This window comes from Nerophis ophidion, linkage group LG27 (assembly GCF_033978795.1).
Source record: "Nerophis ophidion isolate RoL-2023_Sa linkage group LG27, RoL_Noph_v1.0, whole genome shotgun sequence".
NCBI lineage: Eukaryota > Metazoa > Chordata > Actinopteri > Syngnathiformes > Syngnathidae > Nerophis > Nerophis ophidion.
The window spans coordinates 11170477-11190748 of NC_084637.1; the positions used below are offsets into that span (position 1 = coordinate 11170477).

General features: G+C 41.9%; 1 protein-coding gene across 2 annotated transcripts in view; it reads left to right on the plus strand.

Annotated features, from left to right (window-relative positions):
* The window catches only part of LOC133544129 (protein unc-80 homolog), a 93664-nt gene that overhangs the window by 10840 nt on the left and 62552 nt on the right, over window positions 1–20272 (plus strand). The window contains exons 3-15 of one of the 2 annotated variants that reach the window (XM_061889204.1): window positions 313–419; window positions 2443–2645; window positions 2742–2790; window positions 3014–3170; window positions 9606–9949; window positions 10030–10153; window positions 10224–10288; window positions 10500–10645; window positions 17107–17380; window positions 17454–17588; window positions 17663–17879; window positions 18549–18689; window positions 18781–19049. In XM_061889204.1, the coding sequence (XP_061745188.1) occupies window positions 2554–2645; window positions 2742–2790; window positions 3014–3170; window positions 9606–9949; window positions 10030–10153; window positions 10224–10288; window positions 10500–10645; window positions 17107–17380; window positions 17454–17588; window positions 17663–17879; window positions 18549–18689; window positions 18781–19049 (2013 nt within the window). In that variant the 5' untranslated portion in view covers window positions 313–419; window positions 2443–2553. Of the gene's footprint in view, window positions 1–312; window positions 420–2191; window positions 2646–2741; window positions 2791–3013; window positions 3171–9605; window positions 9950–10029; window positions 10154–10223; window positions 10289–10499; window positions 10646–17106; window positions 17381–17453; window positions 17589–17662; window positions 17880–18548; window positions 18690–18780; window positions 19050–20272 lie in introns of those variants that run through there. The other variant, XM_061889205.1, reaches the window with a different exon arrangement.

Genomic DNA, 20272 nt, shown 5'->3' on the forward strand with positions numbered 1-20272 from the left:
TACAGGATGTGTTGAAGGAAGCAACAAGCACACTACCAAAGGTGGTAATGACGAAGAATCTGAAACACTTACTTGTGAATATATTGGCTGGAGGAAGAGATCAAGTGACTGGCCGACAACTCCTTTCCTGGATTTGAAGAGGTCAAGGAGAGTATTTGTGTGGTGATCCAGAGCTTCGTAGAAATCTTTCAGGAGGTTCTTACTGGCAACTCTGGAGAACTCTGCAAACACCTTAAGAAACAAAGCAGAAAGCAGAAATTGGTGTGTTAGATGTACTAATGATTACTTGAGGTGTGTTTCATTATATTGCAGCACAGGTGGGCCGTACCTGACTTTCTGTGAACAACGCAGGCCAGCGTTGCATCATCCTTTGGACTGGAGGCTGTTCTTGGACAATTTCTTTGCGGCGCAAAGAAAAGGTCTGGTCCATCATTGTCTTCACATCAGCTGAGTCTGGGAGCCTTTTCTTTGCTTCACTTTCAAGCCGTCTTCTAACTGACTCAAGACTATCTTCATTTTCACCTTCAGGATAGTTTGGCAAGAAATTTGTCTCACTTCTTCTTGGCCTTTTTATGTTACTACATGATGGCTGTCCTTCAGCAGAATCCCTCCTCCGCTTGTCGAAATTCAGAGTGACATCCATCATTCCAGATCTTTTCATTTTATCTATAGATAAATCTATAGATTTTCCAGAACAAAAGTTTTTAAAGAAATTCAAAAGACGTTGAAATAAGATCTAAATTTGATTCTACAGATTTTCTACATTTGCCAGAATATTTTTTTTGAATTTTAATCCTAAATTTGAAGAAATATTTCACAAATATTCTTTGTCGAAAAAGTATTATTTTTATTATTCTTTACAATACAAAAAATAAATTTAATTGAACATTGATTTAAATTGTCAGGAAAGAAGATGAAGGAATTTAAAAGGTAAAAAGGTATATGTGTTTAAAAATCCTAGAATCATTTTTAAGGTTGTATTTGTTCTCTAAAATTGTCTTTCTGAAAGTTGTAAGAAGCAAAGTAAAAAAATTAATTAATTTATTTAAACAAGTGAAGACCAAGTCTTTAAATTATTTTCTTGGATTTTTAAATTCTATTTGAGTTTTATCTCTCTTAGAATTAAATATGTCGAGCAAAGCGAGACCAGCTTGCTTGTAAATACATAAAATTAAAAAATAGAGACAGCTCACTGGTAAGTGCTGCTATTTGAGATATTTTTAGAACAGGCCAGCGGGCTACTCATCTGGTCCTTGCGGGCTACCTGGTGCCCACGGGCACCACGTTGGTGACCCCTGCTTTAGGGGCTCCTAGTCTTGTGTGTTTTGGTTTTCCGACTCCAACTTATTAGTGATTCCCAAAGCCCCAAAAAAGTCTGCGGGCTATAGAGCCTTTTCATTTCGGGCTCCAGTACTCTGGAATGCCCTCCCGGTAACAGTTCGAGATGCCACCTCAGTAGAAGCATTTAAGTCTCACCTTAAAACTCATTTGTATACTCTAGCCTTTAAATAGACTCCCTTTTTAGACCAGTCGATCTGCCGTTTGTTTTCTTTTTCTACTATGTCCCACTCTCCCTTGTGGAGGGGGTCCGGTCCGATCCGGTGGCCATGTACTGCTTGCCTGAGTATCGGCTGGGGACATCTCTGCGCTGCTGATCCGCCTCCGCTTGGGATGGTTTCCTGCTGGCTCCGCTGTGAACGGGACTCTCGCTGCTGTGTTGGATCCGCTTTGGACTGGACTCGCGCGACTGTGTTGGGTCCAATATGGGTTTAACTTTCACAGTATCATGTTAGACCCGCTTGACATCCATTGCTTTCCTCCTCTCCAAGGTTCTCATAGTCATCATTGTCACCGACGTTCCACTGGGTGTGAGTTTTCCTTGCCCTTATGTGGGCCTACCGAGGATGTGGTAGTGGTATGTGCAGCCCTTTGAGACACTAGTGATTTAGGGCTATATAAGTAAACATTGATTGATTGATTGATTGATATGTCTTGGTTGGTGTTATTTTTTGAAAATAATTAATAAAAATAATAAATCTGTTGACGTAAATAAAATGATATACAAATGCGTAATGTTTAGGACCCGGCAGACAACTGAAAAATGTCGACCCCATCTCGCTAAAATCGATCCGATGCTAGGATTTAGTGTCGATACGGGCACCTCTCGTGTCCACGCCCCCTTTCTATTCCCCAGTCCACCTGGGTCGTCCGGCAACCTGTTGAAGTCCCCGCCGATCATCGATGCCATTTTCGACGTGACGCTTCCGCTGCGCCAAACCCAAGGTCGACATCTGCCGCAGCCGCGCACACACACGCGCCTTTTTTTTTTTTTGGCGAGGCTCCTTCTTCTTCCCGCTGTCGCTCTTCAGCACTGACGGGTGCGGAAATCACAAATCAGCTTCTCCTACTCCTCCTCCTCCTCCCCCCTCCTTCCCGCCACAGCGACACTTGCAGCCATTTTACGCAGGACGAATCCAATCATGTCGTGAGAGAAAAGCCCGCCGCTCACCTGCGCCAACAACCGGTGGTCGAGCAGGGAGGTCCGCGGCCGACATGGTGAAGCGGAAGAGCGTGGACGACAACGAGCCCGAGTGCGGGAAAGGAATTCCGTTCCCCATCCAGACCTTCCTGTGGCGGCAGACCAGGTTAGCGGATAACAGGTGTTCCCATGTTGTGTCGACCACAAGGACGGTGACGTCACCTCCAGATGTACTTTTATTCCTCATTATGTTTATTTCCAGTGCATTTCTTCGCCCGAAGCTGGGGAAGCAATATGAAGCATCATGCGTGGTGAGTCATTCTAACATTGGGCGGATAATCTGCTTTTGTCAAGTGCACTCTTCATTTTACATTTAGGAAATTAGTTTTGCTTCCATAAGTCATATCCATAATGAGTCCTGCATGGCCAGATCCCCTTTTGATCTGCACAGAGCTGCCACTGTGTTCTCCCACTGAAAGAGGCTTTGGTTCCTGTCTCATGTGTGCTATCTGCTTCTTCTGGCTGCCTCTCCAGTCCTTTGAGCGAGTGCTGGTGGAGAATAAGCTGCACGGCTTGTCGCCCGCCCTGTCGGAAGCCATCCAGAGCATCTCTCGCTGGGAGCTGGTCCAGGCTGCCCTGCCTCACGTCCTCCACTGCACCTCCATTTTGCTCTCCAACAGGAACAGACTGGGTAAGGAGACACCTGTGTGAAGTTGGTCTCCCTTATCATTGCAGATATCAATATAACACTGTTTGTGCCGCAAAATGTTTTTGTCTGTTATAGTTTTCCTGTTATGGATGTATATATCATTCAGAATCAGGCCCCGTAACATCAAAACTATAATAGTTGGACAAAAACATTTTGCGGCACAAATGACTGGGACAAGTTTGGGGACATTTTGACAAGGTGTTGAGCGGGTTATGAATAATTAAACGTTAAAAAAATCCAAACTGTAATACCGTATTTCCTTGAATTGCCGCCGGGGCGTTAATTAATTTAAAACCTCTTCTCACTCCTGCGCTTACCAAAGGCATGTGGTAAAAGTAAGCATGCGCTAATTATTTTAAAACCTCTTCTCACTGCGGCACTTACCAAAGGCATGCAGTAAAAATTGGAGTGTGATGTAAGTTTGGACCTTAAATCCTACTGAATAGCCCTTAATCTTCTTCCCTTTATGCGATTTCAAATTACCGGTTTTTAAATCAGCCTCCTCCATTTTGAAAATGATGACAGGAGAAGTGTCACTCGTGACGTCACAAGTTTGACCAGGCGGTAATACTAAGCATGCGATAATTATTTTGCGAAGCGAGTTTGACCCGGCAGTAATTCAAGGCAGGCGCATACTATATGCCCTGTGGCAATTCAAGGAAATACGGTAGTTGGACAAAAAAAATTGCAGCACAAATGTAGCACAAACGAATAGGACACATTTGGGGAGATTTTGACAAGGTAGGGGGTGGGTTATGATGAATAAAAAAAACAATAAAACTAATAGTTTGACGAAAACATTTCACAGCACAAATGATTGGGACAGGTTTGGGAAGATTTTGACAAGGTGGGGGGCGGGTTATGAAAACGTATGTTATGATCCGTTCCCCAGATCATAATTTATTTATGTTTTATGTTTCTTGTTGGCTTAAAGCATGAACAAACTATGATCATAACAAATTAAACGTTAAAAACATCAAAACTATAATTGTTGGACAAAAATATTTTGCAGCTTAAATGTAGCAAAAATGATTGGGACAAGTTTGGGGAGATTTTGACAAGGTGGGGGCGGGTTATGAATAATTAAATGATAAAAACTAATAGTTGGACAAAAAAATTTTGCAGCACAAATGTAGTACTTGGGACAAGTTTGGGGAGATTTTGACAAGATGGGGGACGGGTTATGAATAACTGAATGTTAAAAACAAAACTATAATTGTTGGACAAAAACATTTTGCGGCACAAATGACTGGGACAAGTTTGGGGAAATTTTGACAAGGGGTTGGGCGGGTTCTGAATAATTAAACTTTAAAAAAATCTAAACTATAATAGTTGGACAAAAATATTTTGCAGCACACATATAGCGCAAACATATAGGACACGTTTGGGGAGATTTTGACAAGGTGGGTTATGATGAATAATTAAAAACATAAAAACTTATAGTTTGACAAAAAACATTGTAGCACAAATGATTTTGACAGGTTTGGGGAGATTTTGACAAAATGGGGAGTGGGTTATGAAGACTTGTGTTTTGATCCGTTCCCCGGATCATAGTTTATTTACGTTTGATGTCTCTTGTTGGCTTAAAACATGAACAAACTATGATCATAACAAATTAAACGTTAAAAACATAAAAATGATCATTGTTGGACAAAAAAAATTTGCAGCACAAATGTAGCAAAAACGATTGGGCCAAGTTTGGGGAGATTTTGACAAGGTGGGGGCGGGTTATGAATAATTAAATGATAAAAACATAACTATAATAGTTTGACAAAAACATTTTGCAGCACAAACAACTGGGACACATTTGGGGAGATTTTGACAAGGTGGGGGGCGGGTTGTGAATAATTAAATGTTAAAAACATTAAAACTATAATTGTTGGACAAAAACATTTTGTGGCACAAATGACTGAGACAAGTTTGGGGAAATTTTGACAAGGTGTTGGGCGGGGTTATGAATATTTAAACGTTAAAAAAATCAAAACTGTAATAGTTGGACAAAAACATTTTGCACCACAAATGTAGCACAAACGAATAGGACACATTTGGGGAGATTTTGACAAGGTAGGGGGTGGGTTATTATGAATAAAAATAATAATAAAACTAATAGTTTGACGAAAACATTTCACAGCACAAATGATTGGGACAGGTTTGGGAAAATTTTGACAAGGTGGGGGGTGGGTTATGAAAAGTTATGTTATGATCCGTTCCCCAGATCATAATTTATTTACGTTTTATGTCTCTTGTTGGCTTAAAACATGAACAAACTATGATCATAACAAATTAAACGTTAAAAACATCAAAACTATAATTGTTGGACAAAAACATTTTGCAGCACAAATGTAGCAAAACAATTGGGACAAGTTTTGGGAGATTTTGACAAGGTGGGGGCGGGTTATGAATAATTCCATGATAAAAACTATAACAGTTGGAAAAAAAGATTTTGCAGCACAAATATAGCGCAAACGATTGGGACACATTTGGGGGGATTTTGACAAGGTGGGGGACAGGTTATGAATAATGAAATGATAAAAACAAAACTATAATTGTTGGACAAAAACATTTTGCGGCACAAATGACTGAGACAAGTTTGTGGAAATTTTGACAAGGTGTTGGGCGTGGTTATGAATAATTAAACGTTAAAAAAAATCAAAACTATAATAGTTGGACAAAAACATTTTGCACCACAAATAAATAGGACACGTTTAGGGAGATTTTGACAAGGTGGGGGGTGGGTTATGATGAATAATAAAAACTAATAGTTTGACGAAAACATTTTTGATTGGGACAGGTTTGGGGGGGGGGGGGGAGGGGGGGGGGGTGATTTTGACAAAATGGTGGGTGGGTTATGAAAACTTATGTTATGATCCGTTCCCCGGATCATAGTTTATTTACGTTTTATGTCTCTTGTTGGCTTAAAACATGAACAAACTATGATTATAACAAATTAAACGTTAAAAACATAAAAATTATAATTGTTGGATAAAAACATTTTGCAGCACAAATGTAGCACAAACGATTGGGACACATTTTGGGAGATTTTGACAAGGTGGAGGACAGGTTATGAATAATTAAATATTAAAAACATTAAAACTATAATTGTTGGACAAAAACATATTGCGGCACAAATGACTGGGACAAGTTTGGGGAAATTCTGACAAGGTGTTGGGCGGGTTATGAATAATTAAACATTAAAAAAATCTAAACTATAATAGTTGGACAAAAACATTTTGTAGCGCAAACGAATAGGACACGTTTGGGGAGATTTTGACCATGTGGGGGGTGGGTTATGATGAATAATAAAAACATAAAAACTAATAGTTTGGCGAAAACATTTTGCAGCACACATGTAGCGCAAATGATTGGGACAGGTTTGGGAGGATTTTGACAAAATGGTGGGTGGGTTATGAATAATTAAACCTTAAAAAAATCAAAACTATAATAGTTGGACAAAAACATTTTGCACCACAAATGAATAGGACACGTTTAGGGAGATTTTGACAAGGTGAGGGGTGGGTTATGATGAATAATAAAAACTAATAGTTTGACGAAAACCTTTTGCAGCACACATGTAGTGCAAATGATTGGGACAGGTTTGGGGGGATTTTGACAAAATGGTGGGTGGGTTATGAAAACTTATGTTATGATCCGTTCCCCGGATCATAGTTTATTTACGTTTTATGTCTCTTGTTGGCTTAAAACATGAACAAACTATGATCATAACAAATTTAATGTTAAAAACATAACAATTATAATGTTGGATAAAAACATTTTGTAGCACAAACGATTGGGACACATTTGGGGAGATTTTGACGAGGTGGGGGACAGGTTATGAATAATTAAATATTAAAAACATTAAAACTATAATTGTTGGACAAAAACATTTTGCGGCACAAATGACTGGGACAACTTTGGGGAAATTCTGACAAGGTGTTGGGCGGGTTATGAATAATTAAACATTAAAAAAATCAAAACTATAATAGTTGGACAAAAACATTTTGCAGCACAAATGTAGCGCAAACGAATAGGACACGTTTGGGGAGATTTTGACAAGGTGGGGGGGGTGGGTTATGATGAATAATAAAAACATAAAAACTAATAGTTTGACGAAAACATTTTGCAGCACACATGTAGCGCAAATGATTGGGACAGGTTTGGGGGGATTTTGACAAAATGGTGGGTGGGTCATGAAAACTTATGCTATGATCCGCTCTCCGGATCATAGTTTATTAACATTTTATGTCTCTTGTGGGCTTAAAACATGAACAAACTATGATCATAACAAATTAAACGTTAAAAACATAAAAATTATAATTGTTGGATAAAAACATTTTGCAGCACAAATGTAGCACAAACGATTAGGACAAGTTTGAGGAAATTTTGACGAGGTGGGGGGCAGGTTAGGAATAATTAAACGTTAACATCAAAACTAATAGTTAAACCAACTTATTTTGCAACACGAATGTAGCACAAACGATTAGGACAAGTTTGGGGAGATTTTGACAATGTGGGGGGGCGGGTTATGAATAATTGAACGGGAAAAACATCAATACTATAATAGTTGAACAAAAACATTTTGCAGCACAAATGTAGCACAAAAAATGGGAGAAGTTTGGAGAGATTTTGACAAGGCTGGGGGCGGGTTGTGAATAATTAAATGTTAAAAACATCAACACTATAATAGTTGGATAAAAACATTTTGCAAACATAAATGTAGCACAAACGATTGGGACATGTTTAGGGAGATTTTGAAAAGGCGGGGGCGGGTTATGAATAGTTATACGTTAATAACATAAAAATTAAAAAAGTTGGACAAAAATATTTTGCAGCCCATACGATTGGAACACATTTGGGGAGATTTTGACAAGGTGGGGGTCTGGTTATGAATCATACATTAATAACCTAAACTATAATAGTTGGACAAAAACATTTTGCAGCACAAACGATTAGGACAAGGTGGGGGGCGGGTTATGAATAATTACCGGTATACGTTAAAAACATAAAATCTATAATAGTTGGACGAAAACATTTTGCAGCACAAATGATTGGAATAAGTTTGGGGAGATTTTGACAAAGTGGGGGGCTGGTTATCAATCCTTTTACATTAATAACCTAAAAAAAACTATATAATAGTTGGACAGAAACCTTTTATACCACAAACGATTGGGACAAGTTTGGGGAGAATTTTACATGGTGGGGGTGGGTGATGAATCATTACACGTTAATACCCTAAAAAAATTATGATAGTTGGACAAAACATTTTGCAGCACAAACGTAGCACAAACGACTGGGACAAGTTTAGTAAGATTTTGACAAGGTAGCGGGTGGGTTATGAATAGTTAAATGTTAAAAACGTCAAGTTTATAATAGTTGGACAAAAACATTTTGTAGCACAAACGATGTTGTCAACTGTATTGCTACAATTAAATTTTACATTTTGTCGAAGAATATTTGTGGAATGCAAGCGAGAAAAGGAGATGAATGCAGACACAAAAGTGTCGAAGAAAGTAGTGGAGGTAGAGAGAGGAGGTTCCCTCTATTTTTTTCCTCTTAATGTTGGGTCTTAACCGGACCAGGCTGGGCCTCAGTCTGTCCTCGCTGCACCAGCAACCTACTTTTTGGCGTCACTTTAAGATTTGTCTGTTATCGTTATTGGCGCACTCCTTGCAAATAGTCCTTTTTAAGTCCACAGCAAATCCCTCCATCTTTCCAGGCTGGTTTGTTGGCTTTTTTGGACACATATTGAGTAACAAAATAAATAACACTTGGTGACTGGCAAGAAAAGAAACACACTGTAGCGACTGAGTAATAGACTGCGTAAATGGGATGTGACGTTTAGGGCTCTGCCTCTCCAAAAATGGCCGTGCTCTAAGGGTTCCAGCGGGACACAAAATGAATGAAACAATTGTACTTTGAAACAAGGTTGGCACACACAAAGGCACATTTGGATCGGTCTAGCAGTTTGTAAATCCAAAAGTTTGCAAATAGAGGGGTTTGTAAATCGAGGTTACACTGTACATGTAATGTTTAACATTAGTTAAAAACTGATTAGTGATTTATCACACTTTTTTTTTTCCACCAAGTACCACCTCAGTAAACACTTGGCTTTTCAAATTTCACTTTTATGACTAACATTAAAATACAGTAGCGTATTAGGCCTAAATATTCATTAATAACAAGGCATATATTTTTTTATAACAAGTATATTTAATATTTTTGGCCACATTACAGACAGTTTTAACAGTAAGAGTGTTTCAATATTTAAGTGATTTTTGAGAATCACTGATCTAAAGTATAATGTTTATATTTCATTTTAAAAACATACCGAGGAAATGTGATGCTGTAATTCAAGTAAAAACAAAGTGCCATGTACGCCGTTCTTTTTTAAATTAACTATTGACCATTGACCTTTTCCAGGTCATCAAGACAAGCTGGGCGTGGCCGAGACCAAGCTGCTTCACACGCTGCACTGGATGCTGTTGGATGCCGCTCAGGAGTGCAACCACGAGCCCAGCTTGGGCCACGGCTGGTCGGCTGGCAGCAGTGGCGGCGCCGCCTTCCCTCAGCCCGTCGGAAACCAGGGCTCCTCTCCAATTGCGCCCGGCTCCCGCTCCAGCTCCGCCTTAGGTGGGTCAGGCCCGCAGCACAGCGGTTCTCTCCTGGAAGAGGATGAGCACGCTTGCACCAAGTTGTTCTACAAGAGCATGGCCACCGTGGAGCTCTTTGTGTTCCTCTTCGCTCCACTCATCCACCGGATCAAGGTCTCTCCTTGCCCATCAACTACAAGTGTATCTATGGAACAAGAGCATCATACAAGCTAAACTTGAAACATTTTGTGCAGGAGTCAGACTTGACTTTCCGCCTGGCAAGCGGGCTCATTATTTGGCAACCAATGTGGGAGCACCGCCAGCCCGATATCCCCGCCTTCACTGCCCTCATCAAACCGGTCCGAAACATCGTAATGGGTAACCATCTTTCTATTCCAGACATGAAAGAGTGATTGTGTTTGTTAATCAAGTTTGTTTGGTTCTCCAGCAAAGAGGAACTCTCCAGTGATCAACCAGTGCAGCCCCTGTGGGACTGGGAACCCTGGTGCTTTGGTGAGTGTTTTTGCACAATCTGCTGCATGGGTCCCCTGTTGATTAAATGTGTTTAGGCTGGACTCTTTCTTCCCATCCCCACTGCAATGTTCTCCCGAGGGCTGGGATTCTGATATTCATTAACGCCTGGCATCCGGGAGCATTAATGTGGTTAGCCGGGGAAAGCTGGAGTCCTTAATCACCCACAACTGTCAATATTGGCCTTCCGCAGGGCTTTCAGGTGGTCTGCGAGGCCGGCCAGTCCGATTCCTCCTCCTCCCCTGCCACTGGCGAGCACAGCTGTCGCCGTGGTAACTCAGTAGAGAAAGGCGGACCTTCCCAGCAACCCCAAGCAAACAAAGGCCCATCCAAAAAAAAGTCAGTGCTTTTTAAATCCATAATAGAATGGTGTTTTTGTGTCTCCATCAATACACTGGGGTCCTATTATGCAAAACCAACTTTTCCTACACTGCAAAAAAAAGACCTGTCAAATTATAAACAGACCATTTTTAAGGAAAAAATACCAAAAATGTGTGAAATGTATGGATGGATACTTTTACTTAAAACTGCCTAAGTTAAGATTTGTATATCTAGAAATGATCAAGACTTTTAAGATGGATTCAAGTATTTTATTCTGAAAACAAGCATTTTTCAAATTGCAATTCTTAAATTAAGCATCCTCGAGATGTTGCAGAATCTTTAAACACGATTTTCTTTGGGGGTGCAAACGAAAATATATATTTTTAATAGTTATTTACTATTTTTTAACATTTTTAAACTTGAAGAAAAAAACATAATTATTTATGATAAAACAAAGATTAGTCAGTGACTGAAACTAAGTATATAGCTCTTAAAACTAGGAAAATTTCTAGAAATAGAATTTTAAATCTTGGCAAGTGGCAAGTAGCTCAGCTGTCGATGAAATGTGAGTTCAGATGTTTTATTTCTTTATTTTCCATCCATCCATTTTCTACCGCTTGTCCCTTTTGGGGTCACGGGGGATGCTGGAGCCCATTTTTTTCACGTTTAAAATGTTTTATGCTATTTTAATTTTGACAGTACTACATAAGATACGTTTTAATTTTTTAATTGATGATGTGGGTTCATTGATTTTTAAATGCGCCGGAAAATAACCCGTTTTGTACAATGCGCAGTAGTGTGTAAATGTGTTTCTGTATAGTATTTCTCCAGCAATGATCATGTGGTGACATAAATGATGGTATTTTGAGCGGTAATCATTGAAGTCGGACATCACTGAAGGCATAGGTGGGAAACGCACAGCCCACCCTTGTTTTAAAATATATGAGAAATACAAGTTTATTCCATTTAAAATGGTTTACTTGCATCATTATTATGTATTATCGTTACATTTGTGGTTAATTTGGTTTCAAAATCATTTTGAAAATAATATCGTTTATCGGCAATAATTTTTAGGTCAGTATATCGTCGATATTTACAGAGGTAAATTTGTTATCGGCCCAGGCCTACAATAAAATCGTCCGCTGTTTCCCTTTTTAATAAAAAGTAGCATACATGCCTGTCAGGAGACTTGATATGGAGGCGTTAAAAACTTTAACATGGCTGACGGGGTGGAGACGCAGTGAAAAGGGGGCTTGGCCTGCAGGAAGGCTTCAGCATGTAAATAAGACCCAAAAACAGCACATTCTAAAGAGACAATCAGAAAGCGGCCTGAAAATGGTTTGTAAAACATAATCTATGCAAAATGTTGACCAAAGAACTACTATCACATGTTATGTAGACCACAAGGAAGTGTTTTGAATGTAAAAAAAAAAAAAAAAAATCATAATATGACCCCTTTCAAATAAATTGTGTTCTTTTGATATCATCTGCCTTACTCACTGATATTACACACACCCTTGTTTCATGCTTCAGTCTGTTGTTAATTCATGTAGTAAAACCCTGGTGTATGTTCCTTATTATTGCTGTCCAATGTTTTCATGATGAATGATTCCTCTGGGGGCAGCAGTGACCCGCGTTGACCCCAAAGCTGGGGCCATCATTGCGCTGATGGCTGAACATTTAGCCCTGTGGTCGTGTCTGTGAAGCACACGGCTCGACCCACTGGGCCACATGAAGACGAGTGTAATGCTGTCGCTTCGAGTAATGCCGTCCGCTTGTGTCGCACAGCCTCATCTTGAGGGAGTATTTGCACATATAACTGGGGTAATTGTGCTGAAGTAACGCGCTGGCAGTGTTTCCTTCCTGGCTTTGTTTGGTCTGCCCGCAGCAAGTCTGGCAATGTCCAGGAATCCTTGCCAGACTTTGGGGTCAGTCTGTGTGTCTTTGGCAAAGGTTAGGCTGTCTTTTTTGGCAGATAACAGCGTCTGACATCATGATTATGCAAAATCATGCAAAAAATAACATCTAGTGTCATTAACATTCATACTGTGTACTGTGACTCAGCAGCAGTGGGCTTTAAACGTATTTCCTACATAACAGAAGTGTGTGTGGGTGTTTTGTTAGCTTACAGCTGATTGGCTGTCATTCTGAGTAAGTCAAGATGAAAGTCAGCCTGAATATGTTCATACAACAAATAACTGAGTACACCCCATTGTAACATTTCAGCTCCTCTGATTATTTCAGCTTAGTCATGTCTCTGCACCGCATAACTTGCACACCTGCTGACGGGGAAGCAGTTTCCGTGGCAACCGCCATCCGCCGCTTCATTTTTCCCTCTGCCAGCATCTGAAGGGGGTTTGGCATGGCTGTTGTCACCCTGTCTCAATGGCGGCCTAACCCAACAGCGGCAGACAGCTGCTGGCTATACAGTGAAACATGACACAGCTGTATGCTCCCCAAGTGATTCATGTAGATATCGACCCTTTCTTCTTCACTCATTCATTGCAGCCGCCAAGATTAAATGCCTCTCTCCATCAATATGTTTCTACTGAGTGAACAGCGCTCGATACACTGTGCAGCACACTAACTACTGACCTTCGTCCAGACCTATTAGCAGTGGACTCACGTACACTGAAGCTCCTACTGCTGAAATATATTGCAAATGCTCTTTATATCACTCTGATGTACAGCTGATTTTGTTCCATATGATGGCATCATAGAATTATCATGCAATTGCATGATACAGTGGTACCTTGCTTTTTGTCAGTAAACCATTCCAGAAGGTCAGACAAAAACCAAATCGTACAAAAAAAACAGAAAATGTTCCATTTTGAAATTACATTCATCCAGACACCCAAAAACATCAGCACATATTAATGAGAACAGTTTAGTTTTACATGCAGAAAATATTAAGGAATATGTATAAATGATGACTGAAATAGATACCATCCATCATCTTCCGCTTATCCGAGGTCGGGTCGCGGGGGCAACAGCCTAAGCAGGGAAACCCAGACTTCCCTCTCCCCAGCCACTTCGTCTAGCTCTTCCCGGGGGATCCCGAGGCGTTCCCAGGCCAGCCGGGAGACATAGTCTTCCCAACGTGTCCTGGGTCTTCCCCGTGGCCTCCTACCGGTTGGACGTGCCCTAAACACCTCCTAGGGAGGCGTTCGGGTGGCATCCTGACCAGATGCCCGAACCACCTCATCTGGCTCCTCTCGATGTGAAGGAGCAGCGGCTTTACTTTGAGTTCCTCCCGGATGGCAGAGCTTCTCACCCTATCTCTAAGGGAGAGCCCCGCCACACGGCGGAGGAAACTCATTTCGGCCGCTTGTACCCGTGATCTTATCCTTTCGGTCATGACCCAAAGCTCATGACCATAGGTGAGGATGGGAACGTAGATCGACCGGTAAATTGAGAGCTTTGCCTTCCGGCTCAGCTCCTTCTTCACCACAACGGACCGGTACAACGTCCGCATTACTGAAGACGCCGCACCGATCCGCCTGTCGATCTCACAATCCACTCTTCCCTCACTCGTGAACAAGACTCCTAGGTACTTGAACTCCTCCACTTGGGGCAGGGTCTCCTCCCCAACCCGGAGATGGCACTCCACCCTTTTCCGGGCGAGAACCATGGACTCGGACTTGGAGGTGCTGATTCTCATTCCGGTCGCTTCACACTCGGCTGCGAAACGATCCAGCGAGAGCTGAAGATCCCGGTCAGATGAAGCCATCAGGACCACATCATCTGCAAAAAGCAGAGACCTGATCCTGCGGTTACCAAACCGGAACCCCTCAACGCCTTGACTGCGCCTAGAAATTCTGTCCATAAAAGTTATGAACAGAATCGGTGACAAAGGACAGCCTTGGCGGAGTCCAACCCTCACTGGAAATGTGTTCGACTTACTGCCGGCAATGCGGACCAAGCTCTGGCACTGATCGTACAGGGAACGGACCGCCACAATAAGACAGTCCGATACCCCATACTCTCTGAGCACTCCCCACAGGACTTCCCGAGGGACACGGTCGAATGCCTTCTCCAAGTCCACAAAGCACATGTAGACTGGTTGGGCAAACTCCCATGCACCCTCAAGAACCCTGCCGAGAGTATAGAGCTGGTCCACAGTTCCACGACCGTCCGCCGCCTCAGGAAGGGGAAGCAGTGCACTATCAACACCGTGTATGGTGCGGATGGTGTTCTGCTGACCTCGACTGCGGATGTTGTGGATAGGTGGAAGGAATACTTCGAAGACCTCCTCAATCCCACCAACACGTCTTCCTATGAGGAAGCAGTGCCTGGGGAATCTGTGGTGGTCTCTCCTATTTCTGGGGCTGAGGTCGCTGAGGTAGTTAAAAAGCTCCTCGGTGGCAAGGCCCCAGGGGTGGACGAGATCCGCCCGGAGTTCCTTAAGGCTCTGGATGCTGTGGGGCTGTCTTGGTTGACAAGACTTTGCAGCATCGCGTGGACATCGGGGGCGGTACCTCTGGATTGGCAGACCGGGGTGGTGGTTCCTCTCTTTAAGAAGGGGGACCGGAGGGTGTGTTCCAACTATCGTGGGATCACACTCCTCAGCCTTCCCGGTAAGGTTTATTCAGGTGTACTGGAGAGGAGGCTACGTCGGATAGTCGAACCTCGGATTCAGGAGGAACAGTGTGGTTTTCGTCCTGAAATAGATACCTTTTAACATTACTGAAGGAGAAATATAGCATATGAAAAAACAGGCAATATGTAAAAAAAGACATACAAGATGAGGAAATGTTGATTAACTTGGGTTGGGACTACTTATGAAAAAAAAAAATCCTAAACAAAAAAAAAAAAAAATCTTACAACCATATAGCACAATCTTATAAGAACATACAACCGGTCTATACAACTGGCAGCCTCCGGGCCACATCCGGCCCCTTCTTCCAGCCTAATCCAGTCAGCTACGCAAACATGTCTATAGCTGTGCATGGAAGAGTGGTGTAACAAGCGGTCCATCTCGGGTCTTCATTTGGGTCAGCTAACACCTGCTTCAGACTAGTACCACTCCAGGTATTATCCGTGGCCACATGGTACCTTCTTTAGGCAGACGAAGGGGGGACGAAGTAGAAAACCGGCAGATCAACTGTTCTAAAAAGGGTTATATTTAAAGGTTAAAGTATTAAATGAGTTTTAAGGCGGGAATGTTTTTATTGAGGTAGCATGTCTCACTGTTGCTGGTTTCCAGAGTACTGGAAAATGGATGGAACACACTCTATAGGCTGCAGACTTTTTGAGGACTCTGGAGGTGACAAATAAGCCCACGTTTTTGTAACATAGATTTCGTGAAGCAACAAAGGGTGCAATACAATCAGCAAAATAAGATGGTGCTAAACTGTTTATTGTTTTGTATGCAAGTAATAACATCTTAAAATTGCACTATAAGTGTCCTGAGAGCCAGTGAAAGTGGGCCAATATAGGCGTAATATCATTAAACTTTCTTATCATAGTCAAATGTCTAGCAGCAGCATATTGTACCAACTGCAATCTCTTAAATGCTGGATATGGGGAGAACCCCAAAATAATACGCTATCAAGATGAGACTTAACAGTGGTGGACAAATTGGGATGAATTTTGGCATTTTAACAGAGATGAAAGAAGACTGTTTTAGTAAAATTCTTAGTGTGCAGCTCAAACAAAAGAATTGGGTCAAATATAATTCCGTTTAATAAAAGACATTGTCATATTAATCAAATTTACCTATTTGTTCACGCAACAATGAACAACTTTGTTTACGTCTCCTTTTTTCTGTCTGCATTGCACTCACCGCATCGTGTTTGTTCTCAAGATGAACACTGCTTACTACGAATGTTCAGACTTATTCAGCCCCTATGACAACTGGCGTACCACTGAAGGTACACATACCCACTTTGGAAAAATAGGTTAAATACGTAAGATAAACAGGCATTTGCGGAAGGGGAAAATTGGGACAAAAATAGCCCCATTGTCTTTATGCGTGCCCCCAGTCTGAAATGCATTCAGGTGCGTAATTTTTTGCCCTTTTACCCATTTCCTGAACTTCATTTTTTTTGTTTTGTGTGTGGATTTTGCTCTGTGTGAGCATGATTAAATACACTTTTTTTCCTGCAGGTCAGTTTTGGCTCCACATCCTAATGGTCCAGCTCTAACAGAACAAGACATATTTAGCCCCAGGGTGGGTTATTTTGCAGTCATAGGTAAAAAAAAAAATGCGCAACGACTTTATCAACAAGGTATGGGTTATTTTTTTCGGGGGGCACTCATTTCCATTGGCCACACGATAACTGGGACGGCATACAAAAACCAAGTTGTACAAACACAAGGTGTACAAAAACTAAGGTACCGCCGTATTTAAACATTGTTTTGGCAGGTGAAAAGATAATTACATCAGAATATTGTTGTGTTTATGGTTTGTAGTCTTAAAGGTGTTGTTGGAAAGCCTCAAAAACAACGATTCATTCTTGACTGTCATTTTCCTCCAGGACATCAGCTCCGGCTGCTGTGCCAGCATCCCTGTCTCAGCGAGCTCGTTACGCCACCTATTTTGATGTTGCGGTGCTGCGTTGCCTTCTGCAGCCCCACTGGACAGAGGAGGGGGTGCACTGGGCCTTGATGTATTATCGCCAACGCCTAAGACAGATTCTGGAAGAAAGGCCCGAACGGGCCCCTGAACCACTGGTTGCTCCTCTGTCGCGGCCACGGAGCAGTTCCATGGTGGCTGCCACACCTTCCCTGGTCAACACCCATAAAACCCAGGTGACAGTCTTAGGATCAGTCAGATTTGTTGTTTTTATTCCATAAGCATATTTAATGTATTTGCTTCTGATAGGACATGAGTTTGAAATGCAATGAGGAGGGCAAATCTCTGAGCACTGAGACGTTCACTAAAGTTTCACTTACTAGCCTTCGCCGCCAAGCAGTGCCAGACCTTTCATCTGACCTTGGCATGAACATCTTCAAGAAGGTCAGCCTAACTGATTTGATTAATGTATGTAAAGATAAAACGATAGGCTTGAACGAGAAGTTAATTTCTTTCAGTTCAAGAATAGGCGTGATGATCGGGAGAGAAAGGGATCCATCCCCTTCCATCACACAGGGAAGAAACGCCAGCGTCGTATGGGTGTCCCGTTCTTGCTCCACGATGACCACCTCGATGTCTCACCCACCCGCAGTGCATTCTCCTTTGGGAGCTTCTCCGGCCTGGGAGATGATCGACGTGCTCTGGACCGTGGGGGATGGCAGGCCACATTTATGGGTAGGCAGATTACTCTTAATATTCAGAATGGGAACGGCGTGGCTCGGTTGGGACAGCAGTTCGTTCGATCCCCGCCTTCCACTATTGTAGTCAAGTCTGTTGTGTCTGTGGGCAGTGTGTGAATGTGTCAAAGCGCTTTGAGTAGCTTGAAGGTAGTATAACCCATAAGATATGGAAGCCCCATTTGGCAACACAGTGGCGTAATGATTAACATTCAGGAGATCTGACTTAGAATTTCTGTTGGAACATCTCTGTGTGGCGTTTGTGAATTGTGAATTATATTTATATAGCGCTTTTCTCTAGTGACTCAAAGCGCTTTACATAGTGAAACCCAATATCTAAGTTACATTTAAACCATTGTGGGTGGCACTGGGAGCAGGTGGGTACAGTGTCTTGCCCAAGGACACAACGGCAGTGACTTGGATGGCAGAAGCGGGAATCGAACCTGCAACCCTCAAGTTGCTGACACGGCCGCTCTACCAACCGAGTTATTCCCCAATGTTTCAAACACATGCATGTCAGGCGAATAGAAGACTCTAAATTTGGCTCCAGCTCACCTGTAACCCTAATGAGGTCAAGTTATATTGAAAATGAATGGATAAAATAAAGTTCAAGATAAAGTAGAGGTAGATTCATTCTTTCCGTATTGAATAATAATAATTGTCACAGGTAAATTCACACGTCGGGGAAGCACAGACACAGCCGTAGATGCCGACAGTCTGAGCACCAAGCATTCGCATTCCCACCACTCACTACTCAGAGACATGCCCGACCACTCCAACAGCCACAGTGACAACACTGTTAAAGAGGGTAAGAGAGGCTTATTTCAAGCACTCAATGCCTAAAATCTGACAATCAGAATGTTATGTATTGACTTTGTCTTGTTTTCTGCTGCCTAAAGTTCGATCCCAGATCTCCACCATCACCATGGCTGCATTCAACACAACCGTGGCGTCTTTTAACGTAGGCTACGCTGACTTCTTCACTGAGCATATGAAGAGGCTTTGCAACCCTGTGATCGTCCCAGAGATGCCCGTGGAGCCTCTGGCCTGTGCTAACCTTCCTCGCAGCCTGACCGACTCCTGCATCAACTACTCTTGCCAGGAGGAAGGCGAGAACATAGAAGGCACAAATAACTTTGTGCTGAAGAACGGCATGTTGGACCTCACAGTAAGTGACAGATAAAGATGCAAATTATTAAAATAATGTGAATTTGCAATTACCGTACATTAAGGAACATGTCCACTTGTGTTTTCAAAAAGCAATTTTTGTCCCATGCTATACTATTTAATGGACACGTCAAACACTAGCACCACGTGGAAAACGGACCATCAGTTTGAAGGTTGTTCTTGTTAGACCACCCACAAGCTCATTGGTCGGCTTTTTAGGGCTGCCTAATTGCCAAGATGACTATGAATGACAGCACGCAGCAGCTGACCAATCAGCGGTTAAATGCGTGATCAGAGCAAGTTGGGATTCCCACGGCAATATGAATCACGAAAAATAAATAGTAAGACAAATTAAAAATCCACACGTAGTTATGGTAGTTATGATGGTAACTAAGACTTGGGCGAAGGGAATAAGAAAGCAAATTGCAGCTGAAGTGTTTGCCATTCCTTATAGCACAATTCGATTCACAGCCTGGACATACAAAGTAAAGTATAATGCAAATTTAAAAAAAAAAAAATAGTTATTTATTTCTGTTTATTTTGTTATTTCATTTTATTGAATGTATTTATTTCCCATTATTACTCCAAAACATACATCTAATCCCTGCAAACCCCCCCCGACCCCTTCAAGCCAGTACACAAACAAGTTGTGTCCTCTCAACTTTTAAAATCCAAATTTGTCTTTGTTTCCGCCTTACAAAGATAAAAACAGTACAAAATGTTGATTTGTAAAAATAATTGTGACAAAGACAGACAGAATAAAAAAGAACCTACACTAATGCCTAAAATAAAATTTCATATTTGTTTGAGGGGAAATTAAAATTTTATCCCCAGAGCTTGATGGCAAGCCCAGAGGTCTCATTTCCCGTAGTATTTCAACAGGGTTGCAAACATCTCAGTATGTTTTTTTTTTTTTTTTGGTGAGAGAAACAGCCCCAAAAAAATAGTTTCCATCTCTACGTTTGGTAGGGATGGTGTTGGAGGCAGTGAGACCCTCTCATTTCCCTGCCTCCAAACACGTTGAGTCCAATTTTGTCTCATCTACCACATCCATATCCATCCATTTCTATCGCTTGTCCCATTCGGGGTCGTGGGGGATGCTGGAGCCTATTTCAGCTGCATTTCGGGCGGAAGGCGCGGTACACAAGTCGCCACCTCATTAGAGGGCCAACACAGATAGACAACATTCACACTCACATTCACACACTAGGGCCATTTTAGTTT